General features: G+C 41.7%; 1 protein-coding gene and 1 pseudogene across 1 annotated transcript; one reads left to right on the top strand and one right to left on the bottom strand.

Moving 5' to 3' along the window:
* The first annotated feature begins 159 nt into the window (after positions 1-159).
* LOC125103079 (HLA class II histocompatibility antigen, DP beta 1 chain-like) lies at positions 160-11775 on the top strand. The gene is given in 6 exon segments (XM_047734869.1): positions 160-259; positions 8171-8238; positions 8241-8436; positions 9659-9940; positions 10392-10502; positions 11570-11775. Coding segments are annotated over 6 exon segments (771 nt in total). The 3' UTR covers positions 11584-11775.
* Positions 11776-13287: 1512 nt separating this feature from the next.
* On the bottom strand, positions 13288-20351 carry LOC125101567 (gametocyte-specific factor 1-like; annotated as a pseudogene).
* Positions 20352-21140: the final 789 nt, after the last annotated feature.

Consider the following 21140-nt stretch of genomic DNA (forward strand, 5'->3'; position numbering starts at 1 on the left):
TTCCTGCTTATTGGTTCTTTTTTCAGAATCTGGCCACACCCAGGGAATAAGGAAGCCTGTCTAAGTTCATCATCTCTGATATTTTAGGAGTGGGGCCCATCCAGTGAGAGCTGCTCTGACTGCAAGTGTCTCAGCCCCTATCCTTTCTCAGGCTCCAGGATGGTGATCCTTAGAATCACTGAGGTCGCAGGGATGGCAGCCCTCATGATGTCCTTGGTGATGCTGAGCTCCCCTTTGGTTCAGAGCAGAGACACCCCAGGTAAGTGCAGAGCTGCTCCTCTTGGAGAATCTAGCTCACAGGATGAGAGGGAGTATTCCATGTGGGCCCAGACCTTGAGAAAGACTTTGGGGCTCTGACATCGTGCAAGTGCTGCTATTCTCACCAGAGAGAGAAGGAGATGAGGATGTGCATGTGATGGGGACAATGGTACCTGGCGGTCTGGAGTGACTTTGGAGGGACAAGATTCTCACAAAAGGGTCATCAAAATGACATTTCAACATCCATCAAAGATCAGAAAGGGAAAATTAGGGTTAGTCTACATTGTCCAAGATCTGAAGATCATCCTGTAGAATCAGCACTCCAGGTAGGGGCCCCTTCCACAGAACCAGGCAGGAACCATCATTGGAACCAGTGAGGAACCAATGATGGCCAGAGCAGCAGGGGAGGGTGATGAGGACAAGCTGTGGTTAAGACCAACAGGATACCAGTGCAGCTGATTGTCCCTCACATCAAGAATTGGATCAGGGCACATCAGGACAAGCCAGAGAAGAAGTGGGAAACAGGAAATGACCTCTTCTTCACCATGAAGAAGACCATTTGTGATAGAATGGTGAATTTGTTTATGTTAAAATTTCCCAACTTCCTCATCCTCATCCATAAGGCCAGCCCCACTTCCTCCTGAGGATCAGGTACTCTCAGTTCCCTTCCTTAATTTCCAGGGATAAAAGCATTTGAAACTCCCAAATCCATCTGCTCAAACTCCATCCCAATATACCCATTTCTCAGGTAGGGAGAAGGGAAAATTTCAGACATTTCTTACTCAGATGGACAGAGAGTTAGACAGGGCAGCTCAGCTGCGTTCTCATGCCTGCCATAAGACAAGAAATGGAGAAGCAAGAGTCCTAGACAGTCACAGGAACTGTAGAAGTAGCTGGTGAGATGTGGGATGAGATGAAGAAGCCAGTGGGTTCGGATTTAAGAGAAATGAATATAGTCTCATTGCCTTGTGAGAGAGACGACTTGTGGGGAGCAAGCAGGTGGACTCTGCACAGTTTTGATGCTGAGGAACTCATTATTGAGTGAAATATGAGTCCTGGAAACTTGGACTCAATGGGTTGGGCATATTCCTCCAACTTCTTATGCCTCCAACTCCTCAAGATTTCCTCAACTTCCAACAGAGCAAAAATAAAAAGAGACGAAAGGGGAGATGTTGCTGTTGTTGAGAAAATACTAGTGACTATTGGGTCATGAAGAAAACTTTGGAGAAAGAAAGCATCCAAGTCATGGATGAAACAGAACTGTAGCTCCAATAGCCACTTGAAACATTCTTTGTTCATGACATTTAACCATTCTGGCATTGAAGCCCTGGGACTCTATCCTATCACACACCTGGGAGGCAGAAGACATCTGGGGATTTAATCTTTTGTTTAGTCCACTTCTTCTATCTCCCTTCCCAAGTGAAAGAAGAGGTGGGGAGAAAGAAATTATCAGTATTAAGTTAATAAATGCTCCTTTTCAAGCATTAATATTGTGCCTCAAAGGGCAGCTCCGATTGAGCCATTCTGAACAAACTAGGGTTCTGTCCTTTGTGTTTCTCTTTTCTCCACATAATCTAAGCCATCATAGCTTGAAAGGGGAAGGGCTCTAACCTCCAGTGACCAGGGCCAGATACTATGCCAGATAAATGTTATTTATAACATTTCATTTAATTTTAACATAGTCCTTCAAGGTAAATAATAATAATAATAATAATAATAATAATAATAATAATGGTAACATCCTTTTTTACAGATGAAAAAGTTGAGTCTAACTTAAAGTTGCTTTACTTGCTCAAGGCCACACAGCTGGTCTGTGGACATCGTTATTGTTCTGTCCACATTACCTTCCTTGTATCCTATGGTAATTATATATTCTTAATATGTCCTATCTAGGAAGATGATTTATTTTACACCTGAAATTTTCAAGCTCTACCTTAGAAAATTCAGATGTTTTCAAGAGCTTTAGAAAATCTGTAATATTTTTCAAGTACACATAGGAAACAGTTTTGAGAGACCTTTGAAAATAAGATTTCATTATAAAAAAAAGTCAATCGCTTTACTGTTTTTTTTACATTTTTAATTCCAGTACAATTAACACATAGTGTTATATTATTTCAGGTGTACAATATAGTGACTCAACAATTCTGTACATTACTCAGTGCTCATCAAGATAAATGTACTCTTAATCCCCTTTACTTATTCTCCCCTCTGAAAACCACCCATTTGTTCTCTATAGTTAAGAGTCCATTTCTTGGTTTGTCTCTTTTTATCCTTAGTTAATTTGTGTTATTTCTTAAATTCCACATATGAGTGAAATCAGATGGTATCTGTCTTTCTCTGACTGACTTATTTCACCTAGCATTATTCTATCTCCATCTATGTTGTTGTAAATGGCAAATTTCATTATTTTTTATTACTGAATAACATTCCATTGTATATATAAACCACATTTTCTTTATCCATTCATCTATTAAAGGACATTTGGGCTGTTTCCATAATTTGGTTATTATAAATAATGCTGCATTAAACACAGGGGTGCATATATGCTTTTGAATTTGTGTTTTCAGATTTTGGGGGTAAATAGCCAGTAGTGTGATTACTAGATCATAGGATATTTCTATTTTTAACTTTTTGAGGAATCTCCATAGTGTTTTCCACAGTTGCTGTACAAGTTTGCGTTCCCACCAAGAGTCATAACAACATTTTTCTAGATGTCTCTTGAGGCAAGGAAAATTAAAGCAAAAATAAAGTACTGGGACTACATCAGAATTTTTTTTAAAATCCACTGCTTTAAAAAAAGAAAAAAATTGAAACCATTATTCAGAACTAACAGAACTGTGTCCTCATTGAAAAACAAGTGGGGAAAACTCTCAGTGGGACAGGAAATGGAGTTCAATGTGGGGGAGTAGAGCAGCAGTATCAGCAGTAGGCTGATAGAAGACAGAGAGCACAGACTCCAAAGTGGATGGGGACGCGGGTTCAGAGGCCGAGGAGCAGAGCCCAGAGCAAGAAGACAGGCTTGGGAGAGCTGAGAGAAATGAAGTGCTACTGCAGCACAGCCCTTGTAGCCTAAAGTTGTATAGGGCTCCTTGAGGTTTGTGTGGTGTCTCTCTTCTTCCCTGAGCAATCAGTTGAGCAACTTCAAGTTGGGGCATGTGGAGCCCTGAGGAAGGACAAGGACTCTGATGAGACCACCCAAATCAACTCTTGTCATCTCCGCAGAGTCAGAGATGATGGTCAGACCCCTCACACCCTCTTCCTACTGTTAGGATGGCCTGTTAAGGCCCTTTGACAGCCACTCAGAAAGACTCCTGAATGGAGGAAGGAGCTTCATCTGGAGCTTGGGCTCCCTGAGCTCAGCCCTGGAATCACAGGGTGAGCCTTGTGTTGACCTATTCTTCAAACATCCTTTACTTCTGCCGCTATGCAGCACTGTCCTCATTTCTGTGGTCTGGGCAGTTGTGTGATAAATTCATTCTGGACTTTCCATTTATGATACACTTTAAGTCACACAGAGAAGCTGCAATTTAAAGACTCCTTCAACAGGCAGCTGTAGAGCACCAATTAGATTCCAGGCAGCCAGTAATTTATAATCAATTCTTTGCTGGTAGCATTACCCTGATAACAAAATCAGACAAAGACAACCCTAGAAAAGAAAACTGCAGGCCAATATTCATAATGAATATATATTCAAGATTCTCAAAAGAATACAAACAAACCAAATTCATATTAAAGGAATTATACACCATGACTAAGTGGGATTTATCCCTGGGATGCAAGCAGAGTTGAACATAAGCAAGTAATTCAATCAATGCGATACACCATGCTAACAAACGGAAAGGGAAAAACAATACATGATCATCTCAACAGACACAGAAAAATCAGTTGAGAAAGTTCAACATCCATTCATGATTAAACTCTCAACAAAAATGTAGAGGGACCTTAACCTTAACACAATAAAGGCCATAGATGAAAAGCCCACAGCCTATTTTATCAATGGGGGAAAACTGAGAGCTTTCCAAAATCTTGCGTCCTCTTTTCAATGTAAGATAATCCTAGACAGAGCAATTAGACAAGAAAAAGACTTAAAAGATATCCAGGGGCGCCTGGTTGGCTCAGTGGGTTAAAGCCTCTGCCTTCGGCTCAGGTCATGATCCCAGGGTCCTGGGATTGAGTCCCGCATTGGGCTCTCTGCTCAGCAGGGAGCCTGCTTCCTCCTCTCTCTCTGACTGCCTTTCTGCCTACTTGTGATCTCTGTCTGTCAAATAAATAAATAAAATCAAAAAAAAAAAAAAGATATCCAAATCAGAAAAAAAGAAATAGAATTATCCCTGTTTGTGGATGACATGTTCAGGTAGACAGAAAACCCTTGAGACTCAACAAAAAAACTATTAGAACATACCAACAAATCCAGTAAAAACAGAACAAATCCAGTAAACTTGCAGGATATGAAATCAAAATACAAACATCAATCACCTTTCTATGCACAGACAAAGAACTATCCAAACTGAAGTTAAGAAAACAATCACACACACACACACACACACACACACACACAATCACAAAAATAAAGAAAGAAAACAATCACACACAATAGCAACAAAAAGTATAAAAGACTTAGGAATAAACTTAACTAAAGAAGTAAGACTTATAAAATGGAAATTACTGAAAAATTGGTAAAATAAATCAAAGAAGACACAGATAAATGAAGACATCTACGTTCATGGACTAGAAGAATGTTCATACAACCTAAAGTTACATACAGATTCTATGCCATCCCTTTCGAAACCCCAATGGGATTCTTTACAGAAATAGAATGGGACAATTCTAAAAGTCGTTTGGAATTACAAAAGACCAGGAATGATCAAGACAATCTTGAGCAAGAAGAACACAGCATCACATTTCCCGATTTCAAAATGTATTACAGTGCTACAGTGATCAAAACACTATGATGCTGGCATACAGACATATAGGCAACAGTGGAATATAATAGACATCCAGAAATAAATCCACATATCTACAGTCAACTGATATTCAACAAGAGTGCCAAGAACATACAATAAAGGAAAGACAGTCTTCAATAAATGATATTGAGAAAACTGGATATCCACATGCAGAATAATAAAATAGGACCCTTACCTCACACCATATACTAAAAATCAACTCAAAATTGAGTTGATTTTAATTTAAGATTTAAATGTAAAATCCAAAATTATAAAACTCCTAGAAGAAAACATAAAGGAAAACCTTCTTGACACTGGTCTACACAATGATTTTTTTTGGATACAACATCAAAAACACAGGCAACAAGCAAAAACAGACAAACTGAAAAGCTTTTGCACAGCAAAGGAAACAATACAGTGAAAAGGCAACCTATGGAATGGGGAGAAAATATTTGCAAACCACGTATCCGAAATGCAGGAGCTCATGTAACTCAATAGAAAAAAACCCTGATTTTAAAAAACAGCAAAGGATCTGAATAGACATTTCTCCAAAGAAGACATACAGTGGTTAACATGTATATGAGGAAGTGCTCAACATTACTAATGAATTTACTAATTCACTTTACTAATTATCAACTTCACTAATACAAATTAAAACCACAGTGAGGTATCATCTCACACCTGTTAGAATGGATAGAATCAAAAGGTGGAAGATTAATGATGCTAGGATGTGGCAAAAAGAGAACCAGATACACAGCTGTGAGGATGTAAGTTGGTGCAGCTACTATGGAAAACGGTATGGAGGTGCCTCAAAAAATTAAAAATAGGACTGCCATATGATCCAGCAATCTCACTTCTGGACATATATCCAGAAGAAATGAAATTTGGATTTTGAAAAGATACCTGCTCTTCCATGTTCATTTCAGTAGTATTCTCAAAACCAATGTATGGACACAACTTAAATGTCCAAGAACAGATGAATGAATAAAGAAAATATGGTGTATATATACACAATGCAATACTCTTCAGCCTTTAAAAAGAAGGAAATCCTGACATTTGCAACAACATGGATAAACCTGTAGGACATTATGTTCAGTGAAATGAGCCAGATGTAGAAAGACAAATACTGCATGATTTTACTTATATGTGAAATCTAAAATAGTCAAATGATAGAAATGGTTGCAGGAGCTGGGGGAGGTGAAAATGGGGAGATATTTTTCAAGGAGTACTACGTTTCAGTTATTGGAAAGTTCTGGAGAACTGTGTACAGCAATGTGACTATAGTTGACAATATTATACTGTGTACTTGAAATCTTAGGTGGTCTCACCAAAGAAGGAGAAAAAAGGACAATTAGTAACTGTTTGAGATGATGAATATGTCGATTGACTTCCGAATATTTCACAATGTACACATATATCAGACCATCAGGTTTTACACCTTAAGTATATATGATTTTATTGTCAAATATATGTCAGTAAAGCTGGAAACATGTTAAAAAACAAAACCAATTTTCTGCTCATTCTCTGATTTATAAGAATTTACTAAGGCTTAGGTTAGGTGCTGTATACAAATAGGAATAAAAGAGTAAATTGCCTTAAAATGTTCAAGTGTAAAGAGCGGGACAGGACATGGGGGAAAAAATCAAATTGTCTGCATGTCCCTAATGGGACCATTGTGATAAGATTCTAAAATACACAGAGAATGCACCCACCCACTCTAGTGGGTTTCCTACATAGTTTTTGTTCCTATGCATTCTTTCAAGATAGGTATTTTTTTGCCTATATTTTTAATATTCCTACTATAAAATGTACAACCATTTGGTTTCATCTAATGGTTACATAACACTCCATGATCCAGGGCCACCTGGGTGGCTGAGTCAGTTGAGCATCTGATTGTTGATCTCAGCTCAGGTCATGATCTCAAGGTCCTGAGATCGAACCCCATGCCAGCTCCATGCTCAGCGGGGAGTCTGTCTGGGATCCTCTCTCCTTGCCCCTCTGCCCTCCTGCTGTTCATGCTTTCTCTCTAAATTAATTAATTAACTAATTAATTAAATCTTTAACGAAATATTCCATGGTGCACATCGACAACAGATTTTAGGTGTTTGCTGTCCCAGGTATGATCACACCAACTGATTCCTGCCAATTCCTCAGTGTCACAAATAATGCCACAGGCAGCCGCAGCCCCTACTTGTCCCTTTATGGACCTGTGTGGACATTCTAGACATCTAACAAGTTGTGGGAGTGCTGAGTCATATGGCATACATCTCTTCAAGTTGACCAAGTGTCCTTCTAGCCATGGGAGGGTGGGCGGCTACACTTCATATGATGCTTTCTCCACACCGCCAAGCACCAACATGGACCTATCCAGACTCTAACTGTTCCGAGTCTAACAGATCTCAGTCTCATTGCTTTCTGAATTTTCTTCCCACTGGTGAGCTGCAGTCTGCCTTGCAAGTTTCCTCTCCTATAAATTCCCATTTCCACTCCTTACCCAGTTCTCTATCACTATCCTTTATTTTGCTTGTTTCTTTTAGGAATTGCTTATATATTTTAGATACTGATCCCATGTCAATTTTAGACATTGCGAGTGTATTTTTATTCTGTCTCTTAACTTCTTAGTGGTGCCCTTTGCATAGCAGAAGCATTGAATTTTAAGGTAATTCATAAAGCCTTGTGATTTTATGTTTGCTTAAGAAATGCTTCCTCACCCCCATATTCATTATTATATTCGCCTATACGTACTTTTTTTAAAAAGATTTTATTTATTTATTTATTTGGCAGAGAGAGAGAGAGAGAGCGAGCGAGCAGGGGGAGGGGCAGCCAGAGGCTGAGGGAGAAGCAGCCTCCCTCCTGAGCGGGGAGCATGATGGGGAGCATGATGCCCGATTCTGGCATCAGGGCCTGAGCCACCCAGGCGCTGCTCTCCTAGACATTCTTCCATTCACCTCCTGGTTTACTCCCCGCAGAGCTTTAAGTCTACCAGAGGCGGAGCACCTTCTTGGAGTTCAACGGGACGCACCACTTCCTGGAGCAATATACACGTACAACCGAGAGCTGTTCGTCCAGTTCGACAGCGCCGTGGGGGTGTTTGTCGCCGTGTCCGAGCTGGGCCGCATAACTGCCAGGGACTGGAACATCCAGAGGGAGCTCCTGTACCTGAGACGGAGCGCCGTGGACTCCGTGTGCAAGCACAACTTCGACCTGGACGAGGGTTTCACGCTGAAGCGCCGAGGTGACAGGGCGGGTCTGAAGCAGCCACTCTGCACGGGGTGGACTTGGGCCGCAGAGGCGGGAGCGGCCGCCGGGACCGGGAGTCTGCACGGAGCCCAGGGGCTAGGCCAGCGCGGCAAGGGGCCAGACTACCCCGCTGGGCAGACAGGAAAGAGCCAGCAGCATTGGGTTTGCGGATTTTGCGACAACCCTTTTTTTTTCCTGGTAGAGGAAGCCCGGAGACAGGTTAAAATCAAGAGCAGACCAAGCTGGGGCACCTGGGTGGCTCAGTGGGTTAAGCCTCTGCCTTCCGCTCGGGTCATGGTCTCAGGGTTCTCGGATCGAGCCCCGCATCGAGCCCCGCATCGAGCCCCGCATGGAGCCCCGCATCGAGCCCCGCATCGAGCCCCGCATCGAGCCCCGCATGGAGCCCCGCATCGGGCTCTCTGCTCAGCAGGGAGCTTGCTTCCTCCTCTCTCTCTGCCTGCTTGTCTGCCTACTTGTGATCTCTGTCAAATATATAAATAAAAAAATCTAAAAATTAAAAAAAAAGAAGAAAAGAACAGACCAAGCTACATTATTTCTTCTCCCAGCTATCTATCTATCATCTATCAGAGAGAAAGAGAGTTCGAGCACAAGCAGAGGGAGCGGCAGGCAGAGGGAGAAGCAGGCTCCGCACCCAGCAAGGAGTCCTATGTGCACTCGATCCCAGGGTTCATGGGGATCATGATGGCAGCCTAGGGTAGATGCTTAACCAACTGAGCCACCCAGGCATCCCATATTCTCCTCTTTATTTAAGGAGAATGTCAGACTGCTAGATCAGAGGAAATCTATGGGCTGAATATATTCTGATTCCAAGATAATATCTGGCAGGATTATACACCTTTTTGAACAAGATGAGAAAAATGTAAATTCAGGTAGCCTCATTGCTGGTCCAATATTTCTGCTCAAAGAATATTAGTCACTGTCACCTACATTTCTGGCAGAAGTGTTCTAGAGCACCAACTCTGACCCTCTCCTGTTCTTCTTTGCTCTTGCATTATTGGGTATGACAAGGTCATTCTTAGAACATTTGAATGTTTTATTCCTTTTTTCTACTGGCTTCCCCATCTCCTGCCTCTAAGTAGCTTATTAGGGGATAGGATTCATCTTTAACATCTGAGAAGTCTGTTTGGCAAGAAAACCACTCAATGCACTGCATCGGCTGTCTCAGCTGTCCTAACAAGTGTCTACTCCCCTCCCAGTCCAGCCTCAAGTGCACGTCTCCCCCTCCGAGAAGGGGCACCCGCAGCACCACAACCTGCTTATTTGCCACGTGTCAGATTTCTACCCAGGCCACATTCAAGTCCGCTGGTTCTTGAATGGACAGGAGGAAACAGCTGGGGTTTTATCCACCAACTTGATGCATAACGGAGACTGGACCTTCCAGATCCTGGTGACTCTGGAAATAACCCCCCAGCAGGGAGACGTCTACACCTGCCAAGTGGAGCACCCCAGCCTGGACAGTCCTGTCACCGTGGAGTGGAGTGAGTTACTCCCTGATGACCCTCCAGGCTCCAGGCTCGGAGGTCTGCTCATTTTGTCTTGCGTCACTGCACAACGCTACCCCGTGATCCTCATCAACCTAACGGGCTTCAGCCTTGGCTGGGAGCAGGGAAGATCTGGCAATCCTCACACGCATTTATCCTGCCCCGGGGAGCGGGGGGGGGGGGGGGGTGTCTAAAGAATCTCTCTTTGTCAAAAAACAAACAATGCCTGACCTAAAACCAGCATTTCCTCCTGTGGAAGCCAGAACTCTGAGGCCCCAACTTTAGAGTGCTTTCCACACCTACTCCTTCTCCATAGTGGCTCCATGCTTGGCCTTATCCCCTTCCTTTTCCCTCCGTGGTAGATTAGATCAGGCTCCAGGTGTCAGACAGGGCCCTGGGGTGGATGCACATGGAGGCGGGGAGTCACCCTGACTTCTGTTCTCCCCAGGGCTACAAGCTGATTCTGCCCGGAGCAAGATGCTGGCTGGAATCGGAGGCTTTGTGCTAGGACTCATGGCCCTCAGAGCGAGCTTCATCCTCCGTTTTCGAAGCCAGAGAGGTAAGAAACTTCTGGAAAGTGGTTGATACTGTCTTTCCACTGTGTCACTATTCTTCGGTGAGGACGTTTTCACAGAAAAGCAAGACAACAGAGCAAAAGAGGCCACTAAAATCAGACTCTGATGAGGCAAAGACAGCCCCGTAGGGAGGAAGATGCGTAGCCCAGAGATCTGGTCGGGTAAGACAGGGCACCAGATACCCTGTTCTTCAGGGTGTTCTCTTCGGTCTGGGGACTCACACCTGCAGAGCGGGCCCTGCTTTCATTCCCAGTGACATGGGGACGTCGGTGGAAATGTTTGGATAACTTTCCAAGATGTCATTGCCCCTTACTCTCCCAATGACCAATCCATCTTCCCTTTCACTTTCATTTCGGGATGGCAGGGACCTCAGCCAACAGGTGGTATTTCTGCTCCCTTCTTCCTTCTTGGATGTAATTCACTTCATTGCAACACGAGATTGGGAGCATTCAATGAGTGTGCTGTGCTCAGTCAGGATAGATCACAGTATGTGCCCAGAGAACAGGAGAAAGTCTGAGGCTGCTCCTTTCTCTCAGACTGAGCCAAACTGCCCCCAACTCTTGATCCTATTTTCCTCTTTAAGTGGGTGTGACTACAGAACATGACTTTGCCCCACTGCTGAAGGAACTCCAGAAACTCTTTGCCATTTTTCATTAAGTCAACATTTAACCTCTTGCTATAATTTTTTTCTCCCCTGGGACTCTAGACAGAAAGGAAATGTAGACTTTAAGCTTGGATTGTTTTAAATTCTTCTTCTGGGGCACCTGAGAGTCTCACTTGGTTAAGCATCTACCTTTGGCTCAGGTCATGATCTCGGGGTCCTGGGCTCAAGACCCGCATTGGGCTCCCGCCTCAGTGGGGAGCCTCCTTCTCCCTCTCACTCTGTTCCTCCCCCTCCCCACCACTTGTGCTTTCTCTCAAATAAATAAATAAAATCTTTAAAAGTAAATATAAATAAATGAATAATTCTTTTTCTTTCTCTTTTCCTCTTCCTCCTCCTCTTTCCTCTCCCCCTCCCCCTCCTCCTCCTCCTCCTTCTTTTTCTTCACAGGGCTCCTGAACTGATCTCAGACATCACACATAGCCTTGGAAAAAGCGGTTCTGATATTCCTGTTGTCCAGCAACCTCCCACATCCAGAAAGGACATTATGGCTAAATTATGCCCCCTTAGGCCAGTTTCTGAGTCTCTGCATTTTATTTCAATGTACTTCCTTTTTCTCAAGTTCTTCCAGTCTATAGAGTGACCTTTCCTGAGGAACATAAACCATCTAAATCGAATGTTGTTTTTCTTTCTTTTTGAGAGGAAGTAGGTGGTCATGGGCCATGCTTATGGTTGAAGGGTTTGTTTTATCCAGTCATGGAGAAATAAACTTCTTGATGGTGATCAGTTCTCCCTATTGAGCTGGAGGCCAACTGATAGTGGACCCCCTAAAATTTGCTTTATATCATTGTAGATGACCAAGTTCATACTGCATTCTTACCAGTGAAGGGTGGAACCATTACCCCTAGAAATTCCATGTGGAAAAGACACTGAGCTTGGACTTGACATTCATACAGGACTGATAAAGTGATAAAGTATGTCAGTCACTAAGAATATGCTTTCCAAGTGTAAAAACCAACAGAAGATCAGAATTGTGTATACAGGTATAATATGTTAATATTATAGTTCTTTTTTTATACTATTCACATCAAGGCATAAAAACAGACTTACCCCATGACTCTCTGTTTATCAGATCACCCGAAATTCTTTCCCTTCCTGAGTCAGGAAATATATATCCAGTTCCAAAAGGGCCAAGGACAAGTGTATACCAGATTTTAAAAAAAATTTTTATTGTTTTATTTTAGTCACCATACAGTACATCATTAGTTTTTGATGTAGTGTTCCATGATTCATTGTCTTCATATAATACCTGCTCCATGCAATCCATGACTTCCTTAATACCCACCTCCAGGTTCATCTCCCTCCCCTCTAAAACCCTCAGTTTGTTTCCCAGAGTCCATAGTCTCTCATGGTTCATTTCCCACTTCGATTTCTCCCCCTTCATTTTTCCGTTCTCCTAATGTCCTCCATGTTATTCCTTATGTTCCACAAGTAAATGAAACCATGTGACAACTGACTTTCTCTGCTTACTTATTTCACTCAACATAATCTCCTCCTGTCCCACCCATGTTGATGCAAAAATTGGGTATTCATCCTTTCTGCGGGCTGAGTAATATTCCATTGTGTATACGACCACATATTCTTTATCCATTCATCTGTTGAAGGGCATCTTGGCTCTTTCCACATTTGGGCTATTACGGACATTGCTGCTATGAACATTGGGGTGCATACGGCTCTTCTTTCCACCACATCTGTATTTTTGAGGTAAATACCCTGTAGTGCAATTGATGGGTCATAGGTCATAGAGTATACCAGATTTTTTTCAGACATGTGCCTGCTTTTAGAATACAGTTTATTATTATTTTTATCAATCTTATTAATTAACGTTTCAGACCAAGACAGAAATCATATTTGTTTCCATCATTTCATGGTATGGTATGCCACCTAAGCCCAAATTTCATATAATAGTAATCAGGAAAACTTCTAATTCCTGTAACATTTATAGATTAGTATCATTTCTCAAAAATGATGGACCTTAACCAAGCTTAAAGAGCTTTCCTTTCTTCACTGACCTTCTTCCCTATGACTACCTAAAACCAGTTTGATCCAATATCATCATAAACTATAATTTTAAGTCAGTTTTTGATGATTTTAAATAAGGGGCTGTGTCAGGGGTCCTCAAGACTAGCCAGATTAGGTGATTCACTAGGAGGAATCATGTAGTTGTACTCACGGCTGTGATTTATTACCACAAAGGTCTACAAAGCAAAGTCAAGGATAAAGCACATGGGGCAAAGCCCAGAAAAACCAGGTGTAAGCTTCCAGAACTCCTCTCCTATTGGAGCCACAGGAAACACTTAATTTCTCCAGCCACGTGTGAAATATTGTCTGCCAGAAAAGCTCACCACTCAGGATTTTTACTGGAGCCTGATCATGTAGGCACCATCTGCCAGCACATACCCAAATTCCAGACTTGCAGAAGGAAAGCAGGTGTTCAGCATAAACCATATTTTTGTACGGTTTAGGTACAATTTAAGCATATTCTTATCAGGTCTGGAAATGGTGGGAACCCTTTGAAAAATCCAAGCTCCCAGATGCCAGGCAGGGGCCAACTTTGTAAGCAGGCCAAAAGGATGGTAGACCTGCTACGTTACTTCTTTTCTGCACAGAGGCAAACCACTCATTTTGCTGACAACTTTCAAAATAACATGAGCATCCATTTTTATCCAAAAAAGACATATGTTGATACAGAAAACACCCTTAAAGACTAGGTTTCTGGAAACATGGGTCATTGCAGAAGACATAGAGCTAAATTCATATAATTATATTTAATTATTGTTATTATTATGTGAAATTACTATTGCAAATGTTTTATGAATCCTATTAGCATTTAAGTAGGTTTTTTTAAAAAGTTATCCCTATGCCCAACAGGGGACTTGAACTCACAACCCTGAAACCAAGAGCTGCTCATTCCACTGACTGAGCCAGCCATGCCCTTGGATTAAAGAGTTTTTGAAAAGCTGAAGTATAAACAAAGGATGCAGATGAAAGTATTCTGTTCTTTGAAGTTTTGGGTTTCTACTCAATGCCATGAGAAATTACCCGTGCTTTCTAGCTTGTGATATTTCTAGCCCACCTCTATATAGTAGCCTACCTCTCAGTGCTCCAAATAAGAAAGTTAAGTTGTAATTCATATGTCCACTGTCCATCATCTTGGAAAAAGAGAGAGGCAATCCACTTAGTTTCCAAAGAATTTCACATCCAAGAAGCTTGACTATGAACGAGCCTCACATTGCCTGCACTGCCTAAAATGAGAGGGACTTCACTATTTGGGATTTTGGTAAAAAACAAGCCTTGCCAGCGAGGTCTGACAAGCCAGCATTTATAATGCCTAAGAGTTAATTTAATATTATCAGGAGTCATAATTAAAAGGAACTTAGTTTAAAAACATTTCCCTGTTATCTTAGAGTCCTTATAAAATAGAACCAATACATTACTTTAGGGTTTGACAAGGAGAAGAGAATCTTCCTGATTTTCTGTTTGGTTAAAAATTCCTCCTAACATGGTGTCATCTGAGGACAGTCCGAAAGCTGTGAGTTAACTCAGAATTCTAACCACTGAGTCCTGTTTTGAAGCTTGCCCTCTTGAGGGTAGAGGATTGCCACATGGAAACATAATAGGGAAATTTCTTTTTCATAACACATAAATTACTTAGTACTTCTGTCATTTCCTTTTTTTTTTTTTTTAATCTAGAGTGATGCTTTATTTGAAATAGTTCTTCTGAGCTTAAGGTTTCTCTCTTTAAAAAAAAAAAAAAAAAAAAAAACCTGTTTTAATCAGGATCCACACCCAACACGGGGCTTGAACTCACAACCCTAAGATCACAGGTCCCATGTTCTACCTGCTGAGCCAGGCAGAAGCCACTGACCTAACTGGCCAGGCACCAAATGTTCTTTCTTGCATCCAATGAGTGAGAACTCAAAGCAGGGAGAGGGGAAAAGAGGAGAAACTTACTTGTCAGTTTGAAAGTCACAGTTTATCTTTCTACAATTAAATTAAGAGGAAAAAAGTGAAGAACCCACTTGTAGTAGGAAGAAACAAGAGTCTTCTAGGGCCTGGCGTTTGATGAGGTAGATACTCAGATACTGTGCATTTCCATTGCTTTTCTACCGCAGCGAATTCGGCAGAGCCAAGGGAACACGCATGCCTGAGGCCAGGTTACTCTTCTTTTCCAGAACCCCTAACGTATTGCTGGCAGGATTGTTGTTGTCACAGTAGTTGGCTGTGCCCGGGACAAGTGGGGTGCTGGTCTGTTGCCACAGATCTTTATCCCAGCCTTCATCACAAGGAGGGCACTGCCATGTGCGCTCAGCCAGAGGCTCTTGTCCAAGGTTCCTGATTTGGCTGACCACATTCTGCTCAGTACAGCTTTTATCATCACAGTTTGAGATACGATGACTGATTTCGGCCGGAGAAACCTGGTGAGCACTGAAGTGGCGAGCACTGACGGGACAAGCAACCAATTTACGACACCCGACACCCGCATGACTCTTTCCGTACTCGGTAAAATGATGAGGAAACCTGCAGGCCCTGATCTGGTGGGTTTTATTGTAGGGGCATTGTATTAGCTTTTCAGGCTCCACGGACTCGGTGTAAGCGTCTTCCCTGTTGGAAAGGAAGGAGCTGAATCCAAGTGCTGGGTGGACAGCCCCACCCCCACCCCGCAATCACCTTCTCGCCCCGGCTATACACTTCCGGCTCCTGATGTCAGGGGGTTATCCTTTCCTTCTTATTGAACAACTGTAAGAATTAAAATTGTAGGGTATTGTTAATGCTCATGAGAAAATTCTCAGTTTTTTGAAGAAGCAGCACTGCCAGGATCTGAATTTTAAATGGCCTCGAAAGCTCGAGAATATTAAGAAGGATCCCATCACCACCTAGTGGCCGAGAGTGGAATCTACACTTGGAGTAAGAAGCAAAGGCATTTGTCCATTTGGGAATACTCCAACATTTTTAACAAAAAAAAAGTTAGAGAAAAAGTTAGGCATACAGAAGCCAAAACAAATATGGCCAAATGTTGAGGCTTTGGTAGCGCGGTGCTTCTGCGGTTTGGCTATGCCTTTAACAGCAGCCGTGAAAATATGCTAGTCATGGCTCTGTCACTAAACAAACCCTAATTATATTTTTACATAACTGAATCTAAAGAAAACATACCAACAGAAGGAAACCCTTCAACGTCAACTTTGGAAAGAAGACTACATAACTAGAGACCGTTAGTAGCTGAAGAGTGAATGTGATCACCCGGAAACAGAGCATCGCTGTCCAATAGAACTATTCCGCAGTGGTGGAAATGTTCTGTGTCTGAGCGGTCCGATGAAGTAGCCACATATACTTTTGAGCGTTGAAAATGCTAATGGCCCATGCAACTAAGAAGGTGAAATCTTCATTTAATTTTAAAATATTTAAATTCAAATTGTCAAAGCCACCTGTGACTAGTAGCTACCATACTGGGCACGCAGAGTAGAGCTTACAATCTTTCTCTAAAAATATGTAGGCCCTCTATGAGTAGCTTTCAGGGAGGCAGAACCATCCGCTGGTGAAACTGCTAGAGAATTGAAACATGAAAAAGAATGAGACAAGCAAGGAAGGTGGAAAGAAAGAGTCTTGTCTGGTCACAGCTCATTAGACTTGAGGATATCGAATCTCAAAGATGTAACAGGCCCACTAGCAAGTTAATAAAATTACAAAAGAAGTTAAGGAAGCGCCAACAGTCCAATTCTACCACATACAGACGCTTCAACCATAGAAATAATATTGGCAAACTTCCAACTCACATAGTTGAAAAGCGCTGGGAACCAAGCCAAAGGAAATCACAAAGACAAAGAGCTCATAAACTTTACAAACACATTTTTCCTGGTACATACAAAAAGGGGGGCACTTCAACACACCTCCTTCATTCGCCCTGTGAGTTTAAAGAGTTTTACCCTAAAGAGCAAGCCAGATCCTCTTGTAGGACAGCACAAATAGCCCCCAAGGTCTGTCCCTCTAGACCTGTTGCAGTGGTAGATCTGTCTGGAGACGCTGTAGACTCTATTAAAACACTTTGGACCCAGGAAAATATCCCAGAATTCTAGGAACCTTGGGATACAGGATCAACAGCAACTATCAATCAGGAAAACCTAATCCAATATGAGGGCTATTTTGAATATTGGGGCATGTGGAAGGGAAACTATATATAAGGCAAGATCAGTTGAGATAACATTAAAGGGGTTTACAGGAAACCAAAAACGTTCCAGTGGTGATTTCACCTGTCCCCAGGTATGTTATTTGAATTCACTAATGCAATTCTGGAAATTGGAAAAGCTACCACTTTGAACCTCTGGAATTCTACTTCCCCGGGGGGTGGGGGGAGAGGTAATATGAAAGTGTCAAGTCTCTAGGAGAATATGGAAAATAACAATTATGATCAAATAATTGGAGAACCTGGAGATACCCATCCCACCAATAGAACTCACGGGCAGTCAAAAGGTAGGTGCATCTTGGAAGTTACAGCAATATTAGGAAGATTAGCTAATCTTAAATAGAACTTACTAAGTGCCAGGGACTGTTCTAAGTACATATATTTAACTCATCTAGTTGTAATATATAGAGATGTATGATGTTAGCACTGTACTTGATGTCATTTCCTCAGTAAAGGATCTTCCTAAATCAATCCTTGGTTAGCATACGTGCATCCATCTGGCTGGTGTATTCTTTTTAATACCAATAAATTATGTTCACCACCAAAGTTTGCTTTCACTCGGCTGCCCTAACAAACCACATTGACTGTATCACCAATGTAAATTCTTCCACCCTGAGGCATAATCCAATAAAACAGAATTTAAACAGCTGACCTAATGGGTGATGGGAGTTAAAGAGGGCACACATTGTGATGAGCGCTGGGTATTATATGTAAGCGATGAATCACTGAATTCCCCTCCAGAAACCAAATTTGCACTGTATGTTAACTAAAATTTAAAAAAAAGAAATACAATAAACAGATGACCTAAATCCAATTCAAGTATTAAAATTGTTCATTACAATAATGACACATTAGCCAGGGGTCACAATTGAGCCTGTGAGGAACTTTTTTATTGGGAAGGCATATCCTTTTTCTTGATCATTGTGGTGATTACACAATGCATGTTTGTCAAAATTTCTGAACAATTCAGCAAAGAAGGATAAATTTTACTGTGTGTAAATATCTCCGTAACACTGATTTTGAAAAAGTACTGCACCCAAAAACTGTCTTCCCTTATTGACTTAATGATTAAAATAAACTTTTGGGAAGAAAAATTTTTCCCAAAATCAGGCAAAAGCCTTTGCCCTTGAAACTCCTTACCTGAGAAAGGAGAACAGGAATCAATTGGTATGTTTGAATTCTGAAAACTACATATCCACATCCATACTAAACTTGGGTCTCTTCACCAATTAGCAAAAATGGATCCAAATTTAGAAGCTCCTTAAACAGCAAGATGCCATCAAGCCATGCTAATACAGTAACCACTAATACAGTAACCACTAGCTACATGTGGCTAGATTAATTAAAATTAAATAAAATTAAAAGTAAAGTTCCTTAGGGGCGCTAACCACATTTCAAGTGCTCAATAGCCATCTGGGGCTAATGGCCACCATATTGGACTGCACAGATGTAGAACAGTTCCATTACTCTAGAAAGTTCTATTGGATAATATTGCTTTAGGGGCTAAACAGGTATACAGATCCCTGGAGTTTAATGATTTGAGTAAGACATACATAACTATATGGCATATATCTCTGAGAATTCAACTGGCTGGCATTGTTAACAAATTAAATCATTTTAAAAGGATGTATTAAATTAAAATTAAATCATCTTGTAAGGTTGCATACTGTAGCTATTCTACTGATGTTCCAGTAGGACAATGACCTCAAGATACTCAGAGACTGGCCTAGCAACAGAGGCAACTCATGGCAGAGTCATGGAGGAAAGCGTGTTTCTCTAAGTGCATCCAAAAAGGCCTCCAAAAATTTAAGAAATTCCCAGTAGGAGGTGTGCCAGGAAAACCAAATATGCAGTCTATTTGTTTTTAATCTTCTGCTTAATGCTTTGCCTTGCACTGTTGGCCTTTAAGCCACCACTCATAGATAGATGACCTTGGAATGCTCCTCCCCCCATTAAGGCAAAAAACTGTGGTTTTATACAAATGATTTTTATAGAAATTATAAGACCATTTTATTTTTAAAAACCACTGCACAATCCCCCATTTTTGGATTTTTTTTTCCATTTTTGGATCTTACTTGAGAAATTGTTTAGAGACATGGCATGGCAGAAAATACTAATTTTATCACCAATACCCATAATCTCTGATTGCTAAATAGAATTTTCCATTTCACAAGGTCACATGGACTTCCAGAATAAGTACTGGTTTCCCATCCTCCTCTCCGGTTACGTACAGTCACACACAAATTCTGTCCAATGAGCTGTATAAAGAACTCCTGTGTGCAACTTCTAGAAAGTGCCCTTATAAAAAGGGAGATGGGTCCTTCTTCCCCCTTCCCCCTTTCTGCTGATTGGAATGTAGACAAGAAAGCTGGAACTCAGGCAGTCATATTGGACTTGAGCGGGAAAAGCCCTGTTGAGGCTGGTGGAAAAAGATAGAAGGAATCTGAACCCTGACACTGTTAAAGATCCTATCAGACCTGGGGTGTCATAAAAGAAAGAAAGAAAGAAAGAAAGAAAGAAAGAAAGAAAGAAAGAAAGAAAGAAAGAAAGAGAGGAAGGAAAGAAGGAAGGAAGGAAGGAAGGAAGGAAGGAAGGAAGGAAGGAAGGAAGGGAGGGAGGGAGGGAGAGAGAGAGAGAGAGAGAGAAAGAAAGGAAGGAAGGAAGGAAGGAAGGAAGGAAGGAAGGAAGGAAGGAAGGAAGAAAAGTCTGTCTTGGTTAAGCCACTATTGCATTCAGAATTTTCTGTTTCTCCCAGCTCAACCTAATCCTATGCAATATATGTAGCATCTCTGGTTCTCAGCCGAAATGTAAAAAGAGTAAACTCAATGAAATACAAAATGGAGCTCCCGGGGTGCTCCCCACCCTCAAGCATCAGATAGGTACGGACTGGCTTCCTCCGGTCCTGGCACAGGCAGAGCTTTCAGTGACCGCTGGCTCACAAGCTATTTATCTTCTATGTCACCACACCTCACATGGCACCTTGTCCGACATCACACGCCTCCATGGGGCTTGTTAGTAAGGAGCAAGTGTGGCTCTGTGAGCCCCAGAAACGGGATGGGGAAGGATCCCAGGCACTGGGCACGTGGTGAGTGTGAGGCCATCTCCGATGATTTCAGACCTGGCATAGACTTATTTGTAGTAATAAGTCAATATCACACCTCAGTAGCAGTTATGCTTTTCAGTTTCCCGTGTTCAGTCGACATGGGCAGGATACAAGCCTTAGGATCTCCAAAATACTTGCAATAAGATGAAGTTCCTCTTTTTTAAAAATTAATTAATTAATTTAATTTAATTTAATTTTAAAAAATTAATTAATTAATTTGACACAGAGAGAGAGAGAGCATAAGTAGGCCGAGGGGGGTGGAAACAGGCTCCCGGCTGAGCAGAGAGCCTGATGCGAGTCTCAATCCCAGGACCCTGAGATCATGACCTGAGCCGAAGGCAGAGGCTTTACCCACTGAGCCACCAAGGCGCCCCTGAAGTTGCTCTTTAAAGACCCAGTGATTCAGTATTGGGTGTGTTTGCAGCTAAATGGAGTCAGATATTTCTAACACATCTTTTCTTAGTTGATGAATGTCATGTTTGACAGTGACAGGAACAGAACTACAGCAGCTATAACAGAAATAATAATAATAATAATAATAATAATAATAATGTTCTTATAGTTTAGTCAAGGAAAATATGTCAGAATTCATTCCATGGTGCCATACTTTTCTGACTCAATGGCTAACTCAGTCTAAAATTAACACCATTGTTCAGCAGCACAAGTCCTGCGGGGGA

Source organism: Lutra lutra, chromosome 6 (genome assembly GCF_902655055.1).
Source record: "Lutra lutra chromosome 6, mLutLut1.2, whole genome shotgun sequence".
Classification (NCBI taxonomy): Eukaryota; Metazoa; Chordata; class Mammalia; order Carnivora; family Mustelidae; genus Lutra; species Lutra lutra.